This window comes from Myotis daubentonii, chromosome 6, assembly GCF_963259705.1.
Source record: "Myotis daubentonii chromosome 6, mMyoDau2.1, whole genome shotgun sequence".
Classification (NCBI taxonomy): Eukaryota; Metazoa; Chordata; class Mammalia; order Chiroptera; family Vespertilionidae; genus Myotis; species Myotis daubentonii.
Window position 1 is genome coordinate 44,688,609 of NC_081845.1, and position 20,625 is coordinate 44,709,233.

General features: G+C 40.6%; 1 protein-coding gene across 3 annotated transcripts in view; it reads left to right on the forward strand.

Annotated features, from left to right (window-relative positions):
* The window catches only part of SIM1 (SIM bHLH transcription factor 1), a 69,824-nt gene extending 50,346 nt beyond the window's left edge, over positions 1 to 19,478 (forward strand). For all 3 annotated transcript variants that reach the window (XM_059700857.1, XM_059700858.1, XM_059700859.1), the window contains exons 11-12: positions 15,614 to 16,016; positions 18,261 to 19,478. In XM_059700857.1, coding sequence (XP_059556840.1) covers positions 15,614 to 16,016; positions 18,261 to 18,991 — 1,134 coding nt within the window. In that variant the 3' untranslated portion in view covers positions 18,992 to 19,478. The remainder of the gene's footprint in view (positions 1 to 15,613; positions 16,017 to 18,260) is intronic.
* The last annotated feature ends 1,147 nt before the right edge of the window (positions 19,479 to 20,625 follow it).

A 20,625-nucleotide genomic window follows, 5' to 3' on the forward strand; every position in this document is an offset into this window, starting at 1 on the left:
AGGACACTGCCAAGAGCAGCTTGGGAAGCCCATCCTTTGTCCAGACCCAGAGTAAAACAGTGGATGACCAAACAATGCTGCAGTAAGGTGTGAGCAGGTGGCACCACCTGTATCCATCTAATTCAAGCTCATCTAATCTGCCACTTATATGTGAAAAACCAGAGAGAGAGAGTATTGGTGAAGGGATGGAAACAGATCTGGCTTATGCTGAAAGCCCCTAATAGAAGATTATCATAAAAACTAGCTACACGTCCTGGAAACCCAGGATTTACCCAATGGGCTAGAGCTATTTCTGTATTACCTTTGCAAGTTGGTACATTTGGGATACACAGCTTTATATAAATCACTCATTTATAGCTGTGTACGCCAGGACATTAAAAAGCTTATTTAAATATTTATTCTATGTTTACTACCTGTGTAAAATCTTCGGTGCAACGAAAATTCCAGCAAGCCTTTAGTACTGTACCTTTGAATTTACAAAAGGATGTGGATTGTGGATTTCATGGTTTGGGAACAGCTCTCTCCATATGGACCTCTATAGGAGACTCCTTATAGAATTACAATGAAGGAAACCCTGCCTCTGGTCCGGAGTGCTGGTTCCCTTCCAGCTGTACATCACCCTGACAGCTAATGAGATGTCGACTATGGTTACTTTTCTGTGAGAAAAATGAGTGAACCAAATCCCAGGAACATTTTTGTAACTGTGGGGGGTGGATTAAGAGAAGGCTTATGACATTTCAAACCACATTTAAAGCATGTTAAAAAACTTCCCATGTTTCTACTTCATAAAATATGTCAGAGATTTTACAGGTATAAAAGATTTCTCACCAGAATATTCTTTGAGCTAAAAATAACTAAACTGTGGATTAAAGTTAAAAACAATGTCGCAATAAATAATAGGTTGAACTGTAAGTGGAGCACATGAAAAATGAGTGAAAAGTCTTGTGAACACGTTCCTAACAATTGATTTTGAGGAGCTAACAATTGACACGATTTCCTAAAATGAAGAAAGACATGACCAACATAATTAAAGTTTCTAATAATGGAATTTGAGTATTTGCTTTCTAATTACTTATCGTATAAATGGAAATATTTATTGCTCAATTCCTCTAGTGAAACCATCCTCAGCTCTGGAATGTTACTCAAGATTGCTGTTTTTTTTTTTCCTTTCAAATGCATTCTCTAATTTTTCTTGAGGAAGTCTTTTTTAAAGATTACCTCTTTTGGAGTTCTATACCATTAAACGGAATTTCATTAAAATTTCATGAGTTTTTTCCCCTCAAAGATACATATTTGTGAGACTTGTGTAGAAATCATGTTATACGTAGCCATTCTTAATGTATATTCTGCATAGAATTATTCTTGCTGTTGGTTAATAAGACAACGAATTAGACATGAAATGGCAGCAAAAACTTTCTACCTACCACTTTTAGGAGAGCAGGAATGTAGAAAATAATGTCTATTTGATATCCTCTTTGCAGTTTCACTTAGCTCTGATTTCTAGATGTTACCGTTTACTCCGGTTAGAGATGGACTCTATTATTTCACTGCTGTTCAGTTACATTATCACAGGCACATGTTTTCAGCCAGCCTCTCAGATTAGCAAACGATCTTGCATAATTGTCATTTTAAAATGCATTTGATTGTGACATTAGTTTCTCTGTTACCCTGGTGTTTATCCTTGAGAAAACCCCCAGTAATTTCCAGTGTGTGGAAGCCAAAGCCATTCTTTATAGTAAACACAACTCCTGTTTGAGGGAGCAGCCCAGCAGTGGGGGTTATTTTAATGGACATGCTGTATTACTTTAATCTAACCCTTCTACCATCTGTTCTTCCCATAACAGTGAATGAAAAAAAAAAAAAAGAAAAGAACATATTTTATGTTTCAGGGTTACATTAGTAAAAAGTAAGATAAAAGTGATTTAAAAGCATGCATATGTTCTTAGTACAATGCAGTCTGCATCTGTGATGTTTTTTCTCATGGTTCAGACACAAATCAAGAGGAAAGCTGCTCATGCTTGAGAGGGAAAGTTTTTCATGGAAAACAGGACTTTACCATAAGAGGGTCTCTCTCTTTATTTTACAGCTAAAAATGATAAAAACCTCAGTGAGCTGCCAGAATAAAAATAGATAACTGTAACATCTATTGTTGGAACATCTGGCATTTTTCCTGAGTTGGGTGGTTGCTGCCACATCCAGATGAATGCCGAGCACCTGTCCGGAACATGCTGGTGAGGCAGGAATGAATCTCACGACTCTTATCATAAGAGCAATATCTTTGGGCGTAATTGTGGTGAATGTCTGTGGGTGTAACTGTGGTAAATAGTGCTTCCGTGGTGAGAGGACATCACCCAAGGGTGTGAGCAGATGGTTTACTGGGTGTAGAGGTTGGAGACAGCCCCCTTTCTGAAAACATACTTGGGTTCCTTTACTGCTTAGAGGGTAGGACACTGCCATCATGGTTACCTAAGTACCTAAGCCTACATGAGCCGGAGGTACTGGAAAGAGTAAGGACTCTGGAGTTGTATTTCTCCTCCTAAACTTCATAATTGTAGGATCTTGGGCAATGTTTTTGAGCTTCATTTGTAAACAGATTAGTAATACCTTTAAGGTGTTGTTAGCATTTAATAAGGTAATGTCTATGGGATCTCAGCGTAGTGACTAACACATAGCAAGTAGTTATTATTGTTGTTGTTATGGGTATTAGTTAGCATATGCAAATCAGATAGTAAATTGCCTTTTAATCAGTCAGTTCATTTTCTCTTCCTAAGCAACCACAGTGTTAAAAGAGAGAGTAACGGCTCTCTTTTGTGAACTCCTAAACTATCTTTTTTTCTCTCTATTTGGGTCCTTGTCATATTCTAACTTGTATTAAAGCTATGTTTTGTGAACATAACTTTATTTATAAAGTTATTTATACTCTTCCTAATGTGAACACCTGGAAGGTGGAGCTGTATTTTTCATATCATCTGGCACTTTGCCTTGCAAAAAGTAGAGACTCAAATATTATAATGAATTGTAGAAGTAATGATTGTAAATAGTTCCCATTGGATGCTTACAAAGCCCCAAATGATGGCTCAGACCTTTTACTGGATGAGATACTAGTTTTTAGAAGGAATGATTCAGCTGGGGGAGATGGATGTCAGCTGACATCCATTTCTAGCAGTCATCCAAACTCTTTGCCTGTCAGCTTTGGAGGGTGGTATTTGGTTTCATGTTATGAGAACCAGGGCATCCTTAACTGACTCATTTTTTAAAAAAAATTTGCCAAAATGAATGTCTGCTTTGAAAAGTAAATTTTAAATAAGAAATATGGGTAAATTAAAGTGCATAATACTCTGAATGACAACAAATTTTCTAAGAAAGAAAAAACAGAGGTTTTAGCAAAATTAATCAAAAACTAATTTTTAGTGAACTTTCTTTACTTGATCGATGTAGCTAATTAAAATAGGAAATTAAATTATTCCATTTTATAGTCTTAAATATAGGAGAAAGTGTTGTTACATTTCAAAGGAAGAAGAACATATATTCTACAGCTTGTAAAACATGATTTTGTTTACTTGAAGATAGTATAGATACTGATAAGCACTAGGAGAACCATCTGCTGGTCTTGCATATATTCTAATTAATCATGATTCTCATCATTTCTCTACCCTTTAAAGCAGATCTTTGGGCTTTCAATCAAAGTTTAGCTGGTAACAATTGTTGGTACCAAGGTGCATTTCAGCTTTGAAAACCAGAGTATTTGGAAGAAAGACCTAGTGTTTAGGTAATTGTCTAGTGGACTGATTGCTTTTTGCAGTTGGGATATTGATATCTTATCTTTTAACATATATGTTTTATCTTTTACATGCCTGTAAGATGGGTCTGAAAACACAGACTCTGGAAAATACAGTCTAGGGAAAATACCATTTTTACAGGATCGTGATTTGATAATCATGCCTGTTTACACATGTAAAAGTCATTAATCAAGGACCTGTACATGCAACATACATATCTGTGACATGTTTGCATTTTTGAGAATGCTTTGGTGCATATTATTTAATTGATCTTCACAGCAATTCTATAATGTAGTCAGTTTCTATTCTGCAGGTGAGAAAAATCAAGGCCCAAGGACAGTGATCTTTTGTATAAGTCATATTGGATGACAGTAGATCAGGTCTAATGCTGTTTTTATTAGAATCCCTAGTCAGTAACTTTAAATTGCATTTTATGCACAAAATATTAACAATCAGTAATAAAAACAAAGATATTTAAATAATTTAGGTATAGATAAACTTTTCATTTCTTCAGAAAAAATTTTTTTTCTTTTTTATTTTTTTATTGCTTAAAGTATTACAAAGGGTATTACATATGTGTCCATTTTTTCCCCCTGCCCTAGACAGTCCCCTAGCCTCCCCTATCTCCCGGTGTCTTATGTCCATTGGTTATGCTTATATGCATGCATACAAGTCCTTTGGTTGATCTCTTACCCCCCTACCTCCTGCACCCACCCTCCCCGGCCTTCCCGCTGCAGTTTGACAATCTGTTTGAGGCAGCTCTGCCTCTGTATCTATTATTGTTCAAAAGTTTATAATGGTCTCTATTATCCATGAATGAGTGAGATCATGTGGTATTTTTCCTTCATTGACTGGCTTATTTCACTTAGCATAATGCTCTCCAGTTCCATCCATGACGTTGCAAATGGTAAGAGTTCCTTCCTTTTTAGAGCAGCATAGTATTCCATCGTGTAGATGTACCACAGTTTTCTAATCCATTCATCTACTGATGGGCATTTAGGCTGTTTCCAGATCTTAGCTATGGTGAATTGTGCTGCTATGAACATAGGGGTGCATATATCCTTTCTGATTGGTGTTTCTGGTTTCTTGGGATATATTCCTAGAAGTGGGATCACAGGGTCAAATGGGAGTTCCATTTTCAGTTTTTTGAGGAAACTCCATACTGTCTTCCATAGTGGCTGCACCAGTCTGCATTCCCACCAGCAGTGCACAAGTGTTCCTTTTTCTCCACATCCTCTCCAGCACTTGTCGTTTGTTGATTTGTTGATGATAGCCATTCTGACAGGTGTGAGATGGTACCTCATTGTTGTTTTGATTTGCATCTCTCTGATGATTAGTGACTTTGAGCATGTTTTCATATGTCTCTTGGCTTTCTGAATGTCCTCTTTTGAAAGGTGTCTATTTAGGTCCTTTGCCCATTTTTTGATTGGATTTTTTATCTTCCTTTTGTTAAGTTGTATGAGTTCCCTATAAATTTTGGAGATTAGGCCCTTATCAGATATGTCATTGGCAAATATGTTTTCCCACACAGTGGGTTTTCTCGTTGTTTTGTTGATGGTTTCTTTTGCTGTGCAGAAGCTTTTTATTTTGATGTAGTCCCATTTGTTCATTTTCTCTTTCGTTTCAAGTGCCCTAGGAGCTGTATCAGTGAAGAAATTGCTTCGGCATATGTCTGAGATTTTGTTGCCTTTGGATACTTCTAGAATTTTTATGGTTTCCTGTCGTACATTTAAGTCCTTTATCCATTTTGAGTTTATTTTTGTGTATGGTGTAAATTGGTGGTCTAGTTTCATTTTTTTGCATATATCTGTCCAATTTTCCCAACACCATTTATTGAAGAGACTATCTTGGCTCCATTGTATGTTCTTGCCTCCTTTGTCAAATATTAATTGAGCATATTGGTTCGGGACGATTTCTGGGCTCTCCATTCTATTCCATTGATCTATATGCCTATTCTTGTGCCAGTACCAGGCAGTTTTGAGAACAGTGGCTTTGTAATACATCTTGATATCTGGTATTGAGATAATGGCTTTGTCTCTAATCATTCTATAAAAATAAGACATAACTTTACTATATAGGGTTTTTAAATTTTAAAACACTTATTTTGAAGTGATTTCATACATAAAGAAAAGTTGCAAGAAGAGTAAAGTATTCCTGTATACTAAACCTAGGTTCACCCATGCTTAACATTTTGCCATATTTGATTTGTCATTTTCTCTCTCTCTCTCCTCCTCCACCTTCCCTCATTATTTATTTTTTCTGAACCATTTTAGAGTGGATTCCATATACGATGCCTCTTTACCTACAACAATATTTCAGTGTGTGTTGCTTGTTCTAATTTGTAATTCCCTAGAATTAGAAGTAGGAAGCTGTAGTTTGTGTGAGGTGTTGCCAAATTCCACTCCACAGAGGATGTAATAGTTTGCTTCCACCAGCGACATGTGGAGGACAGTTCCCCACAAGCAAGGCGTTGTCAAGCTTTTGAATTTTTTCTAATCTGACCATTGAGAAGCGGTTCTTAGTGTTGTCTTAATTTGCATTTATCTTATTGAAAAGTTAAACATCTTTTCATTTGTTCAAGGGCTATTTCAATGTTTTTTTGTGAATAGTCAGTTTGTCTTTTGACCATTTTTTTTTATTGTGCTTTCTTTTGGCTTCTTTTGTTATTTTTCTAGCTTTTGAATTGAGAACTGAATTTATTTTTACTCTTTCATTTATATTGATTTAGGTGTCTAAGCTATGTATCCCATAAACCCGGATATGTAGTATTTTTATTAACTCTTCCTCAGAAATTCTTTATGTTTGTATTTGCCTATCTCTCCCAAAGTGATTTAACAGCTCATTTTTCCCAGGTAGAAGGGTTTTTAAAATTTAAAAAAATTTTAAAAATCATTGTGATCAGAAAGTGGTGTTTATAATTTTTTTATTTAATGAAATTTACTGAGGTTTTCTTGTGGCCTAATACATTTTAATCAATTTGATGATTAGTTATGTATACTAAGAGAGATTCATTCTTTACTATCAGTGTGTAAAGTTTGATGTATAGCCATAACATTTAATGGATTGGTTTTGTCTTTTAAGTCTGTAGTTTTTCTTTTTATTATTATTTTTGTCTTACATGTCCTATACTGAGATTGGTGTCTTAGCCTCCTATTATTTGGGTGTTTTTCTGTTTTGCCTTGTATCTCCCATAGTTTCTTCTTTATATAGGTGGTATTACTGTTTATCTGATGAGTAGACAGAAAGGCAATTTTTTTTTTTAAGGAACAGGGAGCAACATGGTTAGATAAGAGTTTCAGAAAGATCTCTGAGATGGCCATGTTCTGGGAACCCTCAACTCTAGGCCATGTTGGGGGTTTGTGGGGTTCATAGTTTTTCCTCTGTCAGAAAGACAGAAAGAATGGTGATTTTCAGGGATTGGAGAGTTATGGGAATTATTTTTGAACTAGAAACCCAGTGCATGAAATTCATGCATGGGTAGGGTCCCTAGGCCTGGTCAGCGATCAGGGCTGATCAGGGCTGATCAGGGCCTTCCTTCCCTGGCTGCCAGCTGCTGGCCAGGGCCTTCCTTCGTTCCGCACCACCCCAAGGTGGTCAGTGCACATCACAGCGAGCAATTGAACTCCCAGTCTCCCGGTTGAACTCCTGAGTGGACACTTTGCATATTAGCCATATATATATTAGAGAGGCCCGGTGCATGAAATTTGTGCACGGGGGTAGAGGGGGGTCCCTTCAGCCCAGCCTGCTCCCTCTCCAATCCGGGACCCTTGGGGGATGTCTGACTGCCAGTTTAGGGCTGATCCCGGGGATTGGTCCTAAACTGGCAGTCGGACAGCTCTCTCACAATCTGGGATCACTGGCTCCTAACTGCTCACCTGCCTGCCTGCCTGATCGCCCCTAACTGCCCCCCTGCCAGCTTGGTCGCCCCCAACTGCCTCCCCTTGTCAGTTGCCCCCAACTGCCCCCCCCCACCGCCTGGTTACCCTGAACTGCACCCCCTGCCAGCCTTGTTGCCCACACAGCCTGCTGTTCAGTCGTTACTGTTACTGTGATGGCATCCCAGACAATTTGCATATTCCTCTATTATTAGTATAGATAGATGGGTATAGAGTTTCCATTTTGCAAGATAAAGAGTTCTGGAGATGGATGTTGGTAGTGGTTGCACAGAAATGTCACTGTACTCACTGCCACTGAATTGTACATTTAAAATGGGTAAGTTTGAAAGTTTATATTATGTATAATATTACCAAAATTAAAAATAAATTTTTAGAAAGGAAGGGAACAATTAAAGAGAACCAGGAGGTGGGAAACAATGCTGCTATAGACACTCACATATAGGTTTTTGTATAAATATAATTTTCCCTGATTTTGAAAAAATTGTTCAGGATTGCATATGGTAGTAGCACATTTAGTTTTTGTAAAATCTGCCAAACTGGTTTCTAGAGAGGCTATATCATTTTACATTCCCACCAGCAATGTATGAGTGATCCAGTTTTCCTGCATCTTGATCAGCATTTGGTGTCACCATTTTTTATTTTAGCCAGTCTACTAGGTATGCAGTAATATTTTATTGTGATTTTAATTTGCATCTCCCTAATTGATAATGATGCTGACCATCTTTTCATGTGATTATTTGTTATTTATATATATTCAGTGAAATGTCTCTTCATGTCTTTTGCCCATTTTTTAAAATTATTATTATTGGGGTTTGGGAGTTTTTTATAGATTCTAGAAACTAGTCCTTTGTTTTGTATGTGGTTTGCAAATATTTTCTCCCTGTCTGTATCTTATCTTTTTATCTCCTTAATAGGGTCATTTGCAGAGCAAAAGTTTTTAATTTTTATCAAGGCTAATTGATCAGTTTTCTTTGATGATTGTACTTTAGGTATTGAGTTGAAGAACTCTTTATCTAGCCCCAGATCTTGACGCCTTTCTTTCATGTTATTTTCTAAAAGCTTTACAATCTTACTTTTTACATTTAATTTGTATGTAAGGTATGAGACTTAATTTGAGGTTCATTTTATTTTTGCCTATAGATGTCCAGTTACTCCAGCATCATTTGTTAAGTCTTCTTTTCCTTTATTGAATTGCTTTTGCACTGTGTCAAAAATCAGTTGGGCATATTTGTGTGGGTCTATTTCTGGGTTCTCTGTTTTGTTCTATTGATCTGTGCATCCGTTTCTCTACCAATAATACCACACAGTTATGCTTTCTGTAGTCATATGGTAAGTTTTGAAGTTAGGTGGACATATTCTCTTACTTTATTATTCTTTTAAAAGTTGTTTTAACAATTCCAGTTCTTCTGCCTTCTATATAAATGTTATTCATATATTGAAAACTTTCTATCTTCTTTTAACTACTTTTTCTGATCCTTTTATTTTCCCTATCAAATGTTTCCTTACATGTTTTCCAGACTTTCTTCAATTCTCTTTTAAAATTTTTATTTAAATCTATTCTCTTTTTTACAATTTGTAATGTATAATTTCACAATTTGTAATTTAAATGAAGATTTATTCAATGTCTTTGACTTACTGAATTTCCCCCCTGTCTTGTGGTTGTTGTTGGTTGTTTTTTTTCTTTGTAAATTTCTTAGTTTTAAATTTCTGATTCCAGCTGCTGTGCGCCCATCTGTGTATATATATTGTGTGTGTGTATGTGTGTGTGTGTGTGTGGGGGGGGGGGTGAGTCTCCAAATGCTTGTTGAGGCTTCTTATCACAGTTTAGAATGTCTGTTGTCTTATACTTTTCCTTTGTTTCGTGGTTGGTTACTTGATGAGAATTTTTATGCAGCTGGGATGTTTATGTTTCCATTTCATGTTTTTTTTCCTACAGGAGTTTTATAGGGAGTTTAATTTTTCCCCTGTTCCTTGGCATTTCATGAGCTGCATTACTATTTCAAGAGCACTCTTTCCTGTCAGTTTTGTGAAATACAGTTTGTAAATGGATGATGGTGGTGGTAGAGAGGGGAAGGAGGAAAGAGGATTTGCCTGTCTTCTTTTTCTTTCCTGTTTGCTGGATCCTTAAATCCCCTCTTCCTTCCTTCCTTTCACTGCCGTCTGCGAGGGACATGATCCACGCTCAATTTACTTTCTTCTCTTACGGAAACGACACTTGTCTGAGGTCGCCACTTTCGATGTTGCTTGATTTTGGACCCTTTCACTATGGCCAGTGCTGTGGGTCACGCTGTGCTCATATTTTGGCACTTACTTATGATAATTTTGTCCATTTTGCCAATGTCCTTTACTTGCCACCCCCCTTTCTTTCATGGACTCTCTTAAATCTCCCCTTATCTTTCTCTCTGCACCCATAGGCTCATAGCAGCTGCTGTTGGATTTAAAAAATATATATATTTTTATTGATTTCAGAGAGGAAGGGAGAGGGAGAGACAGATAGAAACATCAATGATGAGAGAGAATCATTGATCAGCTGCCTCCTGCACACCCCCTACTGGGGATCAAGCCCATATCCTGGGCATATGCCCTTGGCCGGAATCAAACCTGGGACCCCTCAGTCTGCAGGCCAATGCTTTATTCACTGAGCCAAACCAGCTAGGGCTGTTGTTAGATTTAAACAAAAATTTATAAATTACTTGAAGCTTGAAGTTTGGCATATTTTCTGCCTCCTAGTAATGCTGATAGATTGGGTCACATGTGATTTAATTTGTGCTCTCGATGATTGTATAGGTTCTGGGGGAAGAATGTATAGGGAGAAACAGATTTAAATGGCTGATATTATTCTTCATACTCAGAAGCCTCTCTAGAATGTAGTAATTTATTGACTAAAAGGCATCATGTAATCCCTCTAAAACATGTGCTATAATGGGATACTTGTGGAGAATCAACATTATAGTAAAATTATAGCATATAACTTTCCTCTCATAACCATGACAATAAGAATTATTGACATAGATTGCAGTTCTAAACAATTTATCTTCTTTAAATTAGTGAAATATAGGGACAGGCATAGGAATCATATGTCTTAACACTAGAAAGGATACCAAAATACTGATGGTATCATAGAGGGTTTTAGAGCCGAAAAAATAATTAGAGAAAGTCTAATCTAACCAATATGCCATCCTACAGATGAGGCTAAGAAAAAAAATTAATTGTCCAAGGTTGCCCTGAGAGTTACAAGCAAGGATTGACCTGGAACGAAGCTCTCTTGACTTCCTGTTCCTACTGCCTCTTTCATTAAATGGCCCCTTTCTGGATCAGCCTTTAGTAGGTTAAGTATCATTATGACCCTTTTCTTGTTGGGACAAAATAAATCACTTGCTCCAAATGACACTGGTAGTAAGCAGCAAAAGCGGGTGTGGGGGAGAGCAGGAGCCTTGGTAAGCAGCGTCCATTCACTGTGCCGCACATGCGTGTATTGGCTGGCTGCCACCTTCCCTCTCTGCTTTCTTTTTCCTCTGATACTTAACGGACACCTGAAATAGTACAGATCAAATTATGGGGTTGTACTGTTCTCAACAGAGTTCACTTCTAGTGCAGCTCCTTTTAAAGGGATGGATGTGGCTGAGTCTAGAAGGTGCACACAGGTGCACGTTTGCTGGGCTTGAAAAACAAAGTATTACAGCCAGGCTTTTCCTCTGTGCCTCTAAAGCAGTGTGAGGTCTCGGTCCAACGCAGGCACCCAATTTCTGCCTGTGTGAAGGGCAGTGTACTTGCTGTTGTAGTTTCCTGACTATTGGCGGGAGGCTTCACCCTCAAATTCTTCTTTGGGTGCTCTTGAAATGTGTACCTCATGGATGCCACGGTTACCTTGTGTTGAATTTTCTTTGTGAGCAAAGGACAGAATGTTCTCTGCTGCGCCAACAACACTTTCCCATATACACTCAGGGGAAGCGTTTACCCCTCTCAACAGGGCTCAACAGTCTTGACTGGAGTGCTTCAGAAATAGGCCTGGTTTGTACTTTTATCCAAACAAGCAGAGTCTGGGAACTTCTCGCTTGGGATAGCACGATGATTTGAATTCTTCCTAGGCAAGCACGTGGATGGTGTTACCAAAGGGCAAATGCGTGGTGCTCTGATCCTCACTCAGTAAGGAGATGGGGTGCCAACACTTGCTTGGTGAAAGTGAAGGTGGCATCTTGTGAAAAGAGAGGCTGGTGCTCTTGGGGAGAAAAGGCTGATGCCATGTGGAGGTGTGATTAGGGAAATGGAGTGCAGGATGCCCTGATGTGCCCAACTTGCAGTCCTGCAGGGAAAGAAGCTGGATTTACTATTATTTTTTTTCTTGATGGACTATGGTGATAGTCCATATGTACATTTGGAAAAATCATCTATAATAATCAAAGCATAATATGCTAATTAGACTGGACATCCTTCCAGATGTCCTTCCTTCTGGACAAAGCCACAGAGGGTGGGGGGGCTGAGGCAGAGGCAACAGAAGCCCCTGGCCACGGCCAAGGCCTTTGCACGAATTTTGTGCATCGGGCCTCTAGTTGAAATAATAATTAGAAATGGTAACGGAAAAATTTTGAATCTGGAACTTTCGCAGAACTCTGTCCTAAGCATGCTGTATTTATTAGCATACTTGGGGCTTTCCCAGAGGAGCTTCTGTACCTCATTGCTCTGATTCTGAGAGCGCCTAGGTGAGCTGCCTGTTTGCACTGAGTTGGGAAGTCAGGATTCTTCCTTCTGCTCAGGGTGGGCCAGTGTGAATGAGAGTTTACCTTGTCCTGTGACGATCGCATCATGGGTAAAATTTGCCCAACTAGCACATGACAAGTAAAGAACAGTGGAGCCAAGGAATTTATCCCCCCTCCCCCAACAACCCTCACCCCATCACAGACACCCACTCCTCTTTATTTCTGGGCTAAGAATTAAAGTGCAAAATGGACTTATATTTTGGTTCTAGAGAGTATAAAACAGTTGCTGCCACTTTTCTGGAAATCTCTCTAACATTTGATCCTGTTTTTCTCCCCAGTGTTTTCTCTCAAGTGTAAAATCATGGTTTGAAGTGCAGGCTTTGAGACTAGATAGGCTGCAGGGTGATTGTACTATCTTATTAAAACTCTCAGTGATGCAGTTCCTCATTTGTAAAATGGAGACGTATTACTGTACAGGTGTGATAAGGATTTAATGACTATATATATATATATATATATATATATATATATATATATACACACATACACACACACACACACACACACACACACTAGGGGTCTGGTGCACGAAATTCGTGCACTGTGGGGGGGTGTCCCTCAGCCCAGCCTGCCCCCTCTCACATACTGGGAGCCCTCAGGGGATGTCCTATTGACAGCTTAGGCCGGCTCCCTGCTCCCCTTGGGGATAGGGCCTAAGCCGCAGTCTGGCCTCCCATTGTGGGAGGTGACCAGGCTGATCAGGGGAAGGCACCAACCCCATCACCCGGCTGCTGCAGCCACTGCCAGTCACCGCAGCCAGCAAGGTTTTTTCATCAACACGGACTCCAGTCCCTTCACCATGAAAAAATGACAACTTTCTTTAGGCATTTTCAAGAGGTGTCTTTCATATAATAATAATTTCTTTATTATTTTTTTTATCCTCACCTGAGGATATGTTTCCATTGATTTTTAGAGAATGTGGAAGAGGAAGGGAAAGACAGAGAGAAACATCAAAGTGAGAGGAACACTTTGATTGGTTACATCCTGCATGAGCCCTGACCTGGGCCCCGGCCAGGGAGGAGCCTGCATCCTAGGTACATGCCCTTGGTCAGAATTGAACTCAGACCCTGCCATTGGCAGGCCAAGGCATTATCCACTGAGCAAAACTGGCTAGGGCAGGATATGACATTTCTTAGCCCTCCAGCAGCAGACCTTCGTTTTTTTTCGCCAGGAGTGTGGTGAAAAACCCTAGATCACCTTTTTGGATTCTTATTACCCAAGTTACTAAGAAAATTACCAGTGGCATACAGAGAGCTTAACCAATGAGCGGTCAGAAACGGTGTTTCCTCTGTAGTTCACACCAATCGCTGGCTTGCCACCAAGCCCCCCCCACCCCCCCAGCCCCAGGCCTGATGCCTCTGGCCCAGGCTTCAGGCCTGGGCAGGGGACCCCCATCTCCCCCAGATCACCGGCTCCGCCCTTGCCCAGGCCTGATGCCTCCGCCAAAGGTGTCAGGCCTGGGCAGGGACCCCCATCTCCCTCCCATCACCAGCTCCACCCTCACTCAGGCCTGATGCCTCAGCCAGAGGTGTCGATCCCCATCACCCTTTGATCACCGCATCGGCCCCTCGCCCAGGCCTGATGCCTCGGCCAGAGGCATCAGGCCTGGGCAGGGCCCGCTATCTCCCTCTGATCACCGGCTCCACCCCCCACCCAGGCCTGATGCCTCTGGCCCAGGCTTCAGGCCTGGGCAGGGGACCCCCATCTCCCTCTGATCACCAGATCGGCCCCTCACCCAGGCCTGACGCAGGGGACCCCAAGACCCCTCCGGTTGCTGGCTCCTCCCCCCGCCCAGGCCTGACGACTCGGCCAGAGGCGTTGACCCCCATCACCCTCTGGTCGCAGGATCGGCCCCTTGCCCAGGCCTGACGCCTCCGCCAGAGGTGTCAGGCCTGGGCAGGGGACTCCCATCTTCCCCCGATCACCGGCTTCTGGGTGGCTTCTGGGGCCGGCCTGTGGCCCAGGATGGCGGCTCACGCTGGCGGCTGCGCTTTCCTGCCCTACCTGCAGTATGCCAATTAGCCGCCATCTTTGTTGGTGGTTAATTTGCATATCATGCTGATTAGCCAATGGGAGGTGTAGCGAAGGTACGGTCAATTACCATGTTTGTCTATCATTAGATAGGATATACAATGATTAGCACATTGACGGCACATAGTAAGTTCTCAATAAATGGCATTTATTACTATCATAGTAGGAAATCTCCATTATAGTACTAGACTTTTGTTTGGCATTAGGGAACCGAAAATAGATAGAAATTAAATTACTAATTTTAGTGACTCTTGAGAACCTTCAAACTGAGCATATCTCCTAGGGCGGTCTGCTGAGCCTTTTACGTTTCTTTCAACACCAGACCAAATACTCTGGCAACAAGTAAGCAGTGTGATTCCAACAAGGCACAGCATGGTCTGCAGCTGTGTTTTCCTGATGATCCTAGACATATTTGAAGTTTACTTTAGAAAGCAAGAAACACACCCAGTGAATAGGGACAGTTTAGATGGGCAAGACTTTTTAAAAGTTATATTGCAATTAACTTAGGTAAGCATTTATGAACTCTCCTACCATGTAGCCAGCACAGCCCTCAGAGAATTAACAGTCCCATGCAAAGAGTTAGGGTGCAGCACGTAGATGCCTTCCTTAATCCTTATTTTTTTTTTGTCTGCATTTTTTAATTCAGAAAAAGATTTGAAAAGCAAATAGAATAAAATATGAAGCTTTCTTGGACATTCCCTTGGCAATATCATTTAGGTAGTGATGGAGAATTTGGGTTTGAATCTTGGCTCTGCCACCTGCTAACCCTATGGCCTTGGGCAAATCTTTTCCCTCTTTGGGCCTTCCCTTCCCTTCCCTGTCCATGCAATGGGTTACTAATATTTCCATTAAAGGGTTCATATAAGAACTCCATGGAGGGTGTAATTCACACCGAGCACTTTCATGAGTGCCTGGTATTAATTTCACCCAGGTTGGTTATTATTATTATCTGTATTTCCTCCTTTCCGCAGCCAGAAGGATTTTGTTTTGCATGACTGCTTACTGATTGCAAGTCAGGGGTGCCCCGCTGGTGCTAGAGTGAGTCTTGATTTGGTGCCTTAAGCCCAATACATTATTAGGGGTGCTTGGTGCTTACAGAGTAAAAAGGCTATTTTTTAAAGATGTACGTTTTCTACCCTCTCGGTTTCAGTATTCTGGATTTCACACGGAGAGATCAGAATCTGATCACGACAGCCAGTGGGGCGGAAGTCCCCTGACAGACACGGCCTCCCCGCAGCTCCTGGACCCCACGGACAGACCAGGCTCTCAGCACGACGCGTCCTGCGCCTACAGGCAGTTCTCGGACCGCAGCGCGCTCTGCTACGGATTCGCGCTGGACCACTCCAGGATGGTGGAGGAGAGGCACTTCCACACCCAGGCCTGCGAGGGGGGCCGCTGCGAGGCCGGCAGGTACTTCCTGGGGACGCCGCAGGCCGGGAGGGAGCCCTGGTGGGGCTCCCGCGCAGCCCTGCCCCTGACCAAGGCCTCCCCAGAAAGCCGAGAAGCCTATGAAAACAGCATGCCGCACATCGCTTCTGTCCACAGGATCCACGGTAAGGGCAGCTGAATGACCCCGAGCCCAATGCAGGGGGCCCCTGGGCAGCTATAACATTCCAGGCTGGACACTGCAGGGACTGACCCAGTGATTGTCTCAAACTCACGCCAATGGGCTTGAAAACACCAATTCCACTCCCTTTCAGAGTATTGACTTTGCTAATAGTTTTGCCAAATACATTCATTTTGGACAGGCGAGTAAAAACGATTCCCATTTTAAACATCGAAGAAGTATAGACATTAAGTTAAAGTGAATTGTCTATTGAACTTGTAGTATGTATGTCTGTACATTTTTTGTGTATTTTTTCCTTCTGTATTGTTATGCTTCAAATGTGGACATCAGAGGTTTGGGGCTCATCTACCTGTTCTCTCTGAGGGTACTGTTGGCATTTTGGTGGGGGGCAGTCTTTGTATTATGGCCCATCACTCAGGTCACAGGATGTTGAACCTCTCTGGCCCTCTGGCATCGAATGCCAGTCACTGCCACCTTCTGTCCTCATATGACAACCCACAATGTCCTCTGTGAGTAAAGGCTGGAGAGAGATGTGGAACCCAGGAGATTTGCACCATGAGATTGTTTCAAGGCTTTACAAACACACAGAAATGGGCACTGCTGGAAAGCCCACAGTGCTGCTAATACTCTTCTTTGTTCATTCGAAAGTAAACTGGTCAAGGAGCTCATTCTTTCTATTTCAAACTCGGGTCCAGGCAGGTCTTTGAAACCTTCCCTATTTCATTAAAAGTCAATGACATTAAGATTGATCCAATGTCCCTGATATGACCCTTCTTTCTGAGTCTTTAGGGTGAGAAATGGGCTAGACAATGTTTACTCACCATAAAGTCTTCTGTCAGATACCCCCAGGCGCTGACTGCCTTCTATGATTTAAAAAAATATATATTTTTATTCATTTCAGAGAGGAAGAGAGAGGGAGAGAGACATCAATGCTGAGAAAGAATCACTGATCAGCTGCCTCCTGAATGCCCCACACTGGGGAATGAGCCTGCAACCTGGGCATGTGCCCTGAGCGGAATCAAAACTTGACATCCTAGTTCATAGGTTGACGCTCAACCACTGAGCCATGCCTGCCGGGCACCTTCTATGATTTTAATATTTCTGTTTTTGCTTTTTATTTGTCTCCTTTTACTCTGAGTTTCTCTAGTTTGGGAGACTGGTAATGAAAACCCAGGGCTAAAGAATGGGGTGAAGTGAAAATCCTGGCTTAACCTACATTGTCTGGAAGAAAATATTAGAAATAAAGTAAGAAGAGGAGAGAAAAGGAAAGCAATGGGTAGTGTGATTCAGGGCTTCTCTGCCACAGTAGGCAGTTTACAGCTTTTATGTGTCCCTTCCTGTTCCTCTTCTCTCTTCATACTGACTTCACACTGCTTTGAGAATTACTTAATTCATGGAATATATTTTGTATGTACTAGTCCTGCATATTAGATCTCTTCCCTTGGTTTAGATGAGTTATTAACATTTAAATGTTCTATTTATTCTTCACCTTATTTCAGAAACAATCTAAGATAGGAATTAAATATGATTATGTATAAAACTGAGATTTTTACCACTGCATTTGAGAAGACAATATTTATATTTTTTATTGAGACAAGATATATACATATTCATGCACACATCTACACATATACATGTATATGAATGTATATGTGTTATTAGCCCTTAAACAGTTTAAAAAGTACATTAGAGCTTTATTGTAACTCTACTTAAGATACATTTAGCAATATTGACACTTAAAATGATTTATTTGGAATTGAGAAAATAGCCCAGCCTATAGCATCTTCCTCAAATCCAACTGAAAGCTTCTTCTAAGCATCAATTTAACATGCCATTTTTCTAGAAAATAATGTAAACCAAATGCTATGCATGTTTCTTTTGTTATTTACAGCTGGGCAGGTCTGATGATGTGCATACATGAAGTAGAAACATGCTTCACTGTTTTGCTAATTGGCATTCACAACCTACAAACAAGGTTTACATTCTAAAAAACTTGTTATATTTGTTATAAACTTCATACTGCACTTAAAAGCCACAGAGCTATGAATTCCAGTACAATATGTTGAGACTCTGTCTGTTGTGTGAGCCTGTCTGTTTCAAATATTGGTGCACATGTTAAAAAAGAAAGATATAAGATTGTTTGTTTTTGAAAAAGGAATACACTTACATTTTGCGGGAGGAGGGGGGTGAATTTCGAGACCACTTACCTTTTGCTTTTTCTTATTTCTAGGGCGAGGTCATTGGGATGAAGACAGTGTGGTCAGTTCTCCAGACCCTGGGTCTGCCAGCGAATCAGGTGACCGTTATCGCACTGAGCAGTACCAAAGTAGCCCACATGAACCTAGCAAAATTGAAACTCTGATAAGAGCTACCCAGCAAATGATTAAAGAAGAAGAGAACAGATTGCAGCTAAGGAAAGCCCCCCCAGACCAACTGGCTTCCATTAATGGAGCTGGGAAAAAACACTCCCTCTGTTTTGCAAACTACCAACAGCCCCCACCGACAGGCGAAGTCTGCCATGGCTCCACTCTCGCCAACACTTCGCCATGTGACCACATCCAGCAGAGGGAGGGAAAGATGCTGAGCCCCCACGAAAATGACTATGACAACAGCCCCACTGCACTGTCTCGGATAAGCAGTCCCAATTCAGATCGCATTTCAAAATCCAGTTTGATCCTAGCTAAAGACTATCTCCACTCGGATATGTCTCCTCACCAGACAGCAGGAGACCACCCTGCCCTCTCTCCAAACTGCTTTGGCTCTCACCGGCAGTATTTTGATAAGCATGCTTACACATTAACTGGATATGCCTTGGAGCACTTATATGACAGCGAAACCATTAGAAACTATTCCTTGGGCTGTAATGGCTCACACTTTGATGTAACTTCCCATCTAAGGATGCAGCCAGACCCAGCACAAGGACATAAGGGAACATCTGTTATAATAACCAATGGAAGCTGATGTTTTTCTAAAATATTTTGTTCTTTAAGGATCTCTGAAGCATATTTATAGTTTAATGCCCCATGACCAGTATTTACTATGCTACACATCATTAGAGAGGATAATTTAAGTTACTGGGTGTTTGACATGTGTTCCTTTGAAATCAAAGAAAACAAGCACTAGCATTCAAGGTTAAGCACAGATAATGGAGCTAAAGTGAGTACACAAATTTCCCCTCTTATTATATGGGAACAGAATAGATACACTTTGAATTGAAAAACACTTGTGTAGATTAAGTGAGCATGTGTACCACATGAAAGGACTGATGGATGACAACATCATGCTGGGATGATCCAGTGACCCTGATGCACACAGAGCACTATCTACAAACTGCAATGTACACTTACATGCAGAAATATAGACTATGTACCATCAATTCACCCCAAATGGGTAACTTTCCTTAACCTTAGAACATTAATATTATTAAAGAAATGTTTATTCTCAAGCTTAACTAAGAGAGAGATACATCTTGTAAAGTGTTTTCTTCTTCATGTTTCTAACCAGCCAACTCATTTGGTTCAGGTATAAATTAGGGAAATGGTTATGGATATGGCATAAGAATGAGTTTTCACCTGGTACCCATTATAAGCAATCAGGAAGTGGTGATTTTTACCTTACTTTTGAGTTAGACAAGGACCAGGATCACATTGACATATCAGTGAGGGTTTTTCTAAGTGAAAGTACTGAGACATTGGGACACACATCAAAAACCTGGAGTGCCAATTGGAAATAGTTAGTGAAGCTAGGAAGGCCAGAGTCAAAACGAACAATTTAAAGTTTAGAATATGTAGTCAACATATTTGGGGCTTATAAAACCAACCCTCCCCAAATTCAAATTAATTCACCAAGAAAAAAAGGCTAATATGTGCAAAATCTAAGGAAAAAACAGTGAAGTGCTACATGATAGCAGTTAAGTTTTTGACAACATTTCAAAGTACAGGTGTGCAAATGGGACAACATGTGGAAAGCCTCCAGAGAGAGTCTAAGATAAAAGCTTAGGCTGATAGACAAGGGATTAAATAGGTAAGAGTAGCACTTTGAACAACAGGTGAAGTATCCATTTTCCTTATTGTTTTTAAACAGCAAAAACAATAAAATTGGTCTTAAATGAAACTGTAGAAAGACTAGCAGACTAAGATGCCAAGATCTTTGGATTCTGGTTCTAACCATGCCTATAACTTATTTTGGGGACATAGATATATCACTCACCACACCAGGGCCCCAGTATCTTCATCTGATAACAGTTCTAATGTTCCATGGTTCTGTGGTTCAGTGGTGCAGTGGAACTGAACTTGTTAATCAGTTAACTCTCTACTGTGAGTTGTCAAGACTGATCATTCTGGCCTTTCTGTACTCATATAGAGGTCTAGATGCTTCATGGCTTAAGTAGGTGCATGGACTCTTTTAGGCATGTTACAGACAACTTTCTAATTCAGATGGTAAAACTGATGAGGGAGAAGAAAAATGAGTAAGATTTATTTAATGCACTATCCTCTAGGAATCAAAGTGAAGTGACATGTTATTAGAGACGTTTCATAGCTAATATTTTCTAGGAGCCCCATGCCTGAAACGCTTGCCATATTGAGAAGGAATGT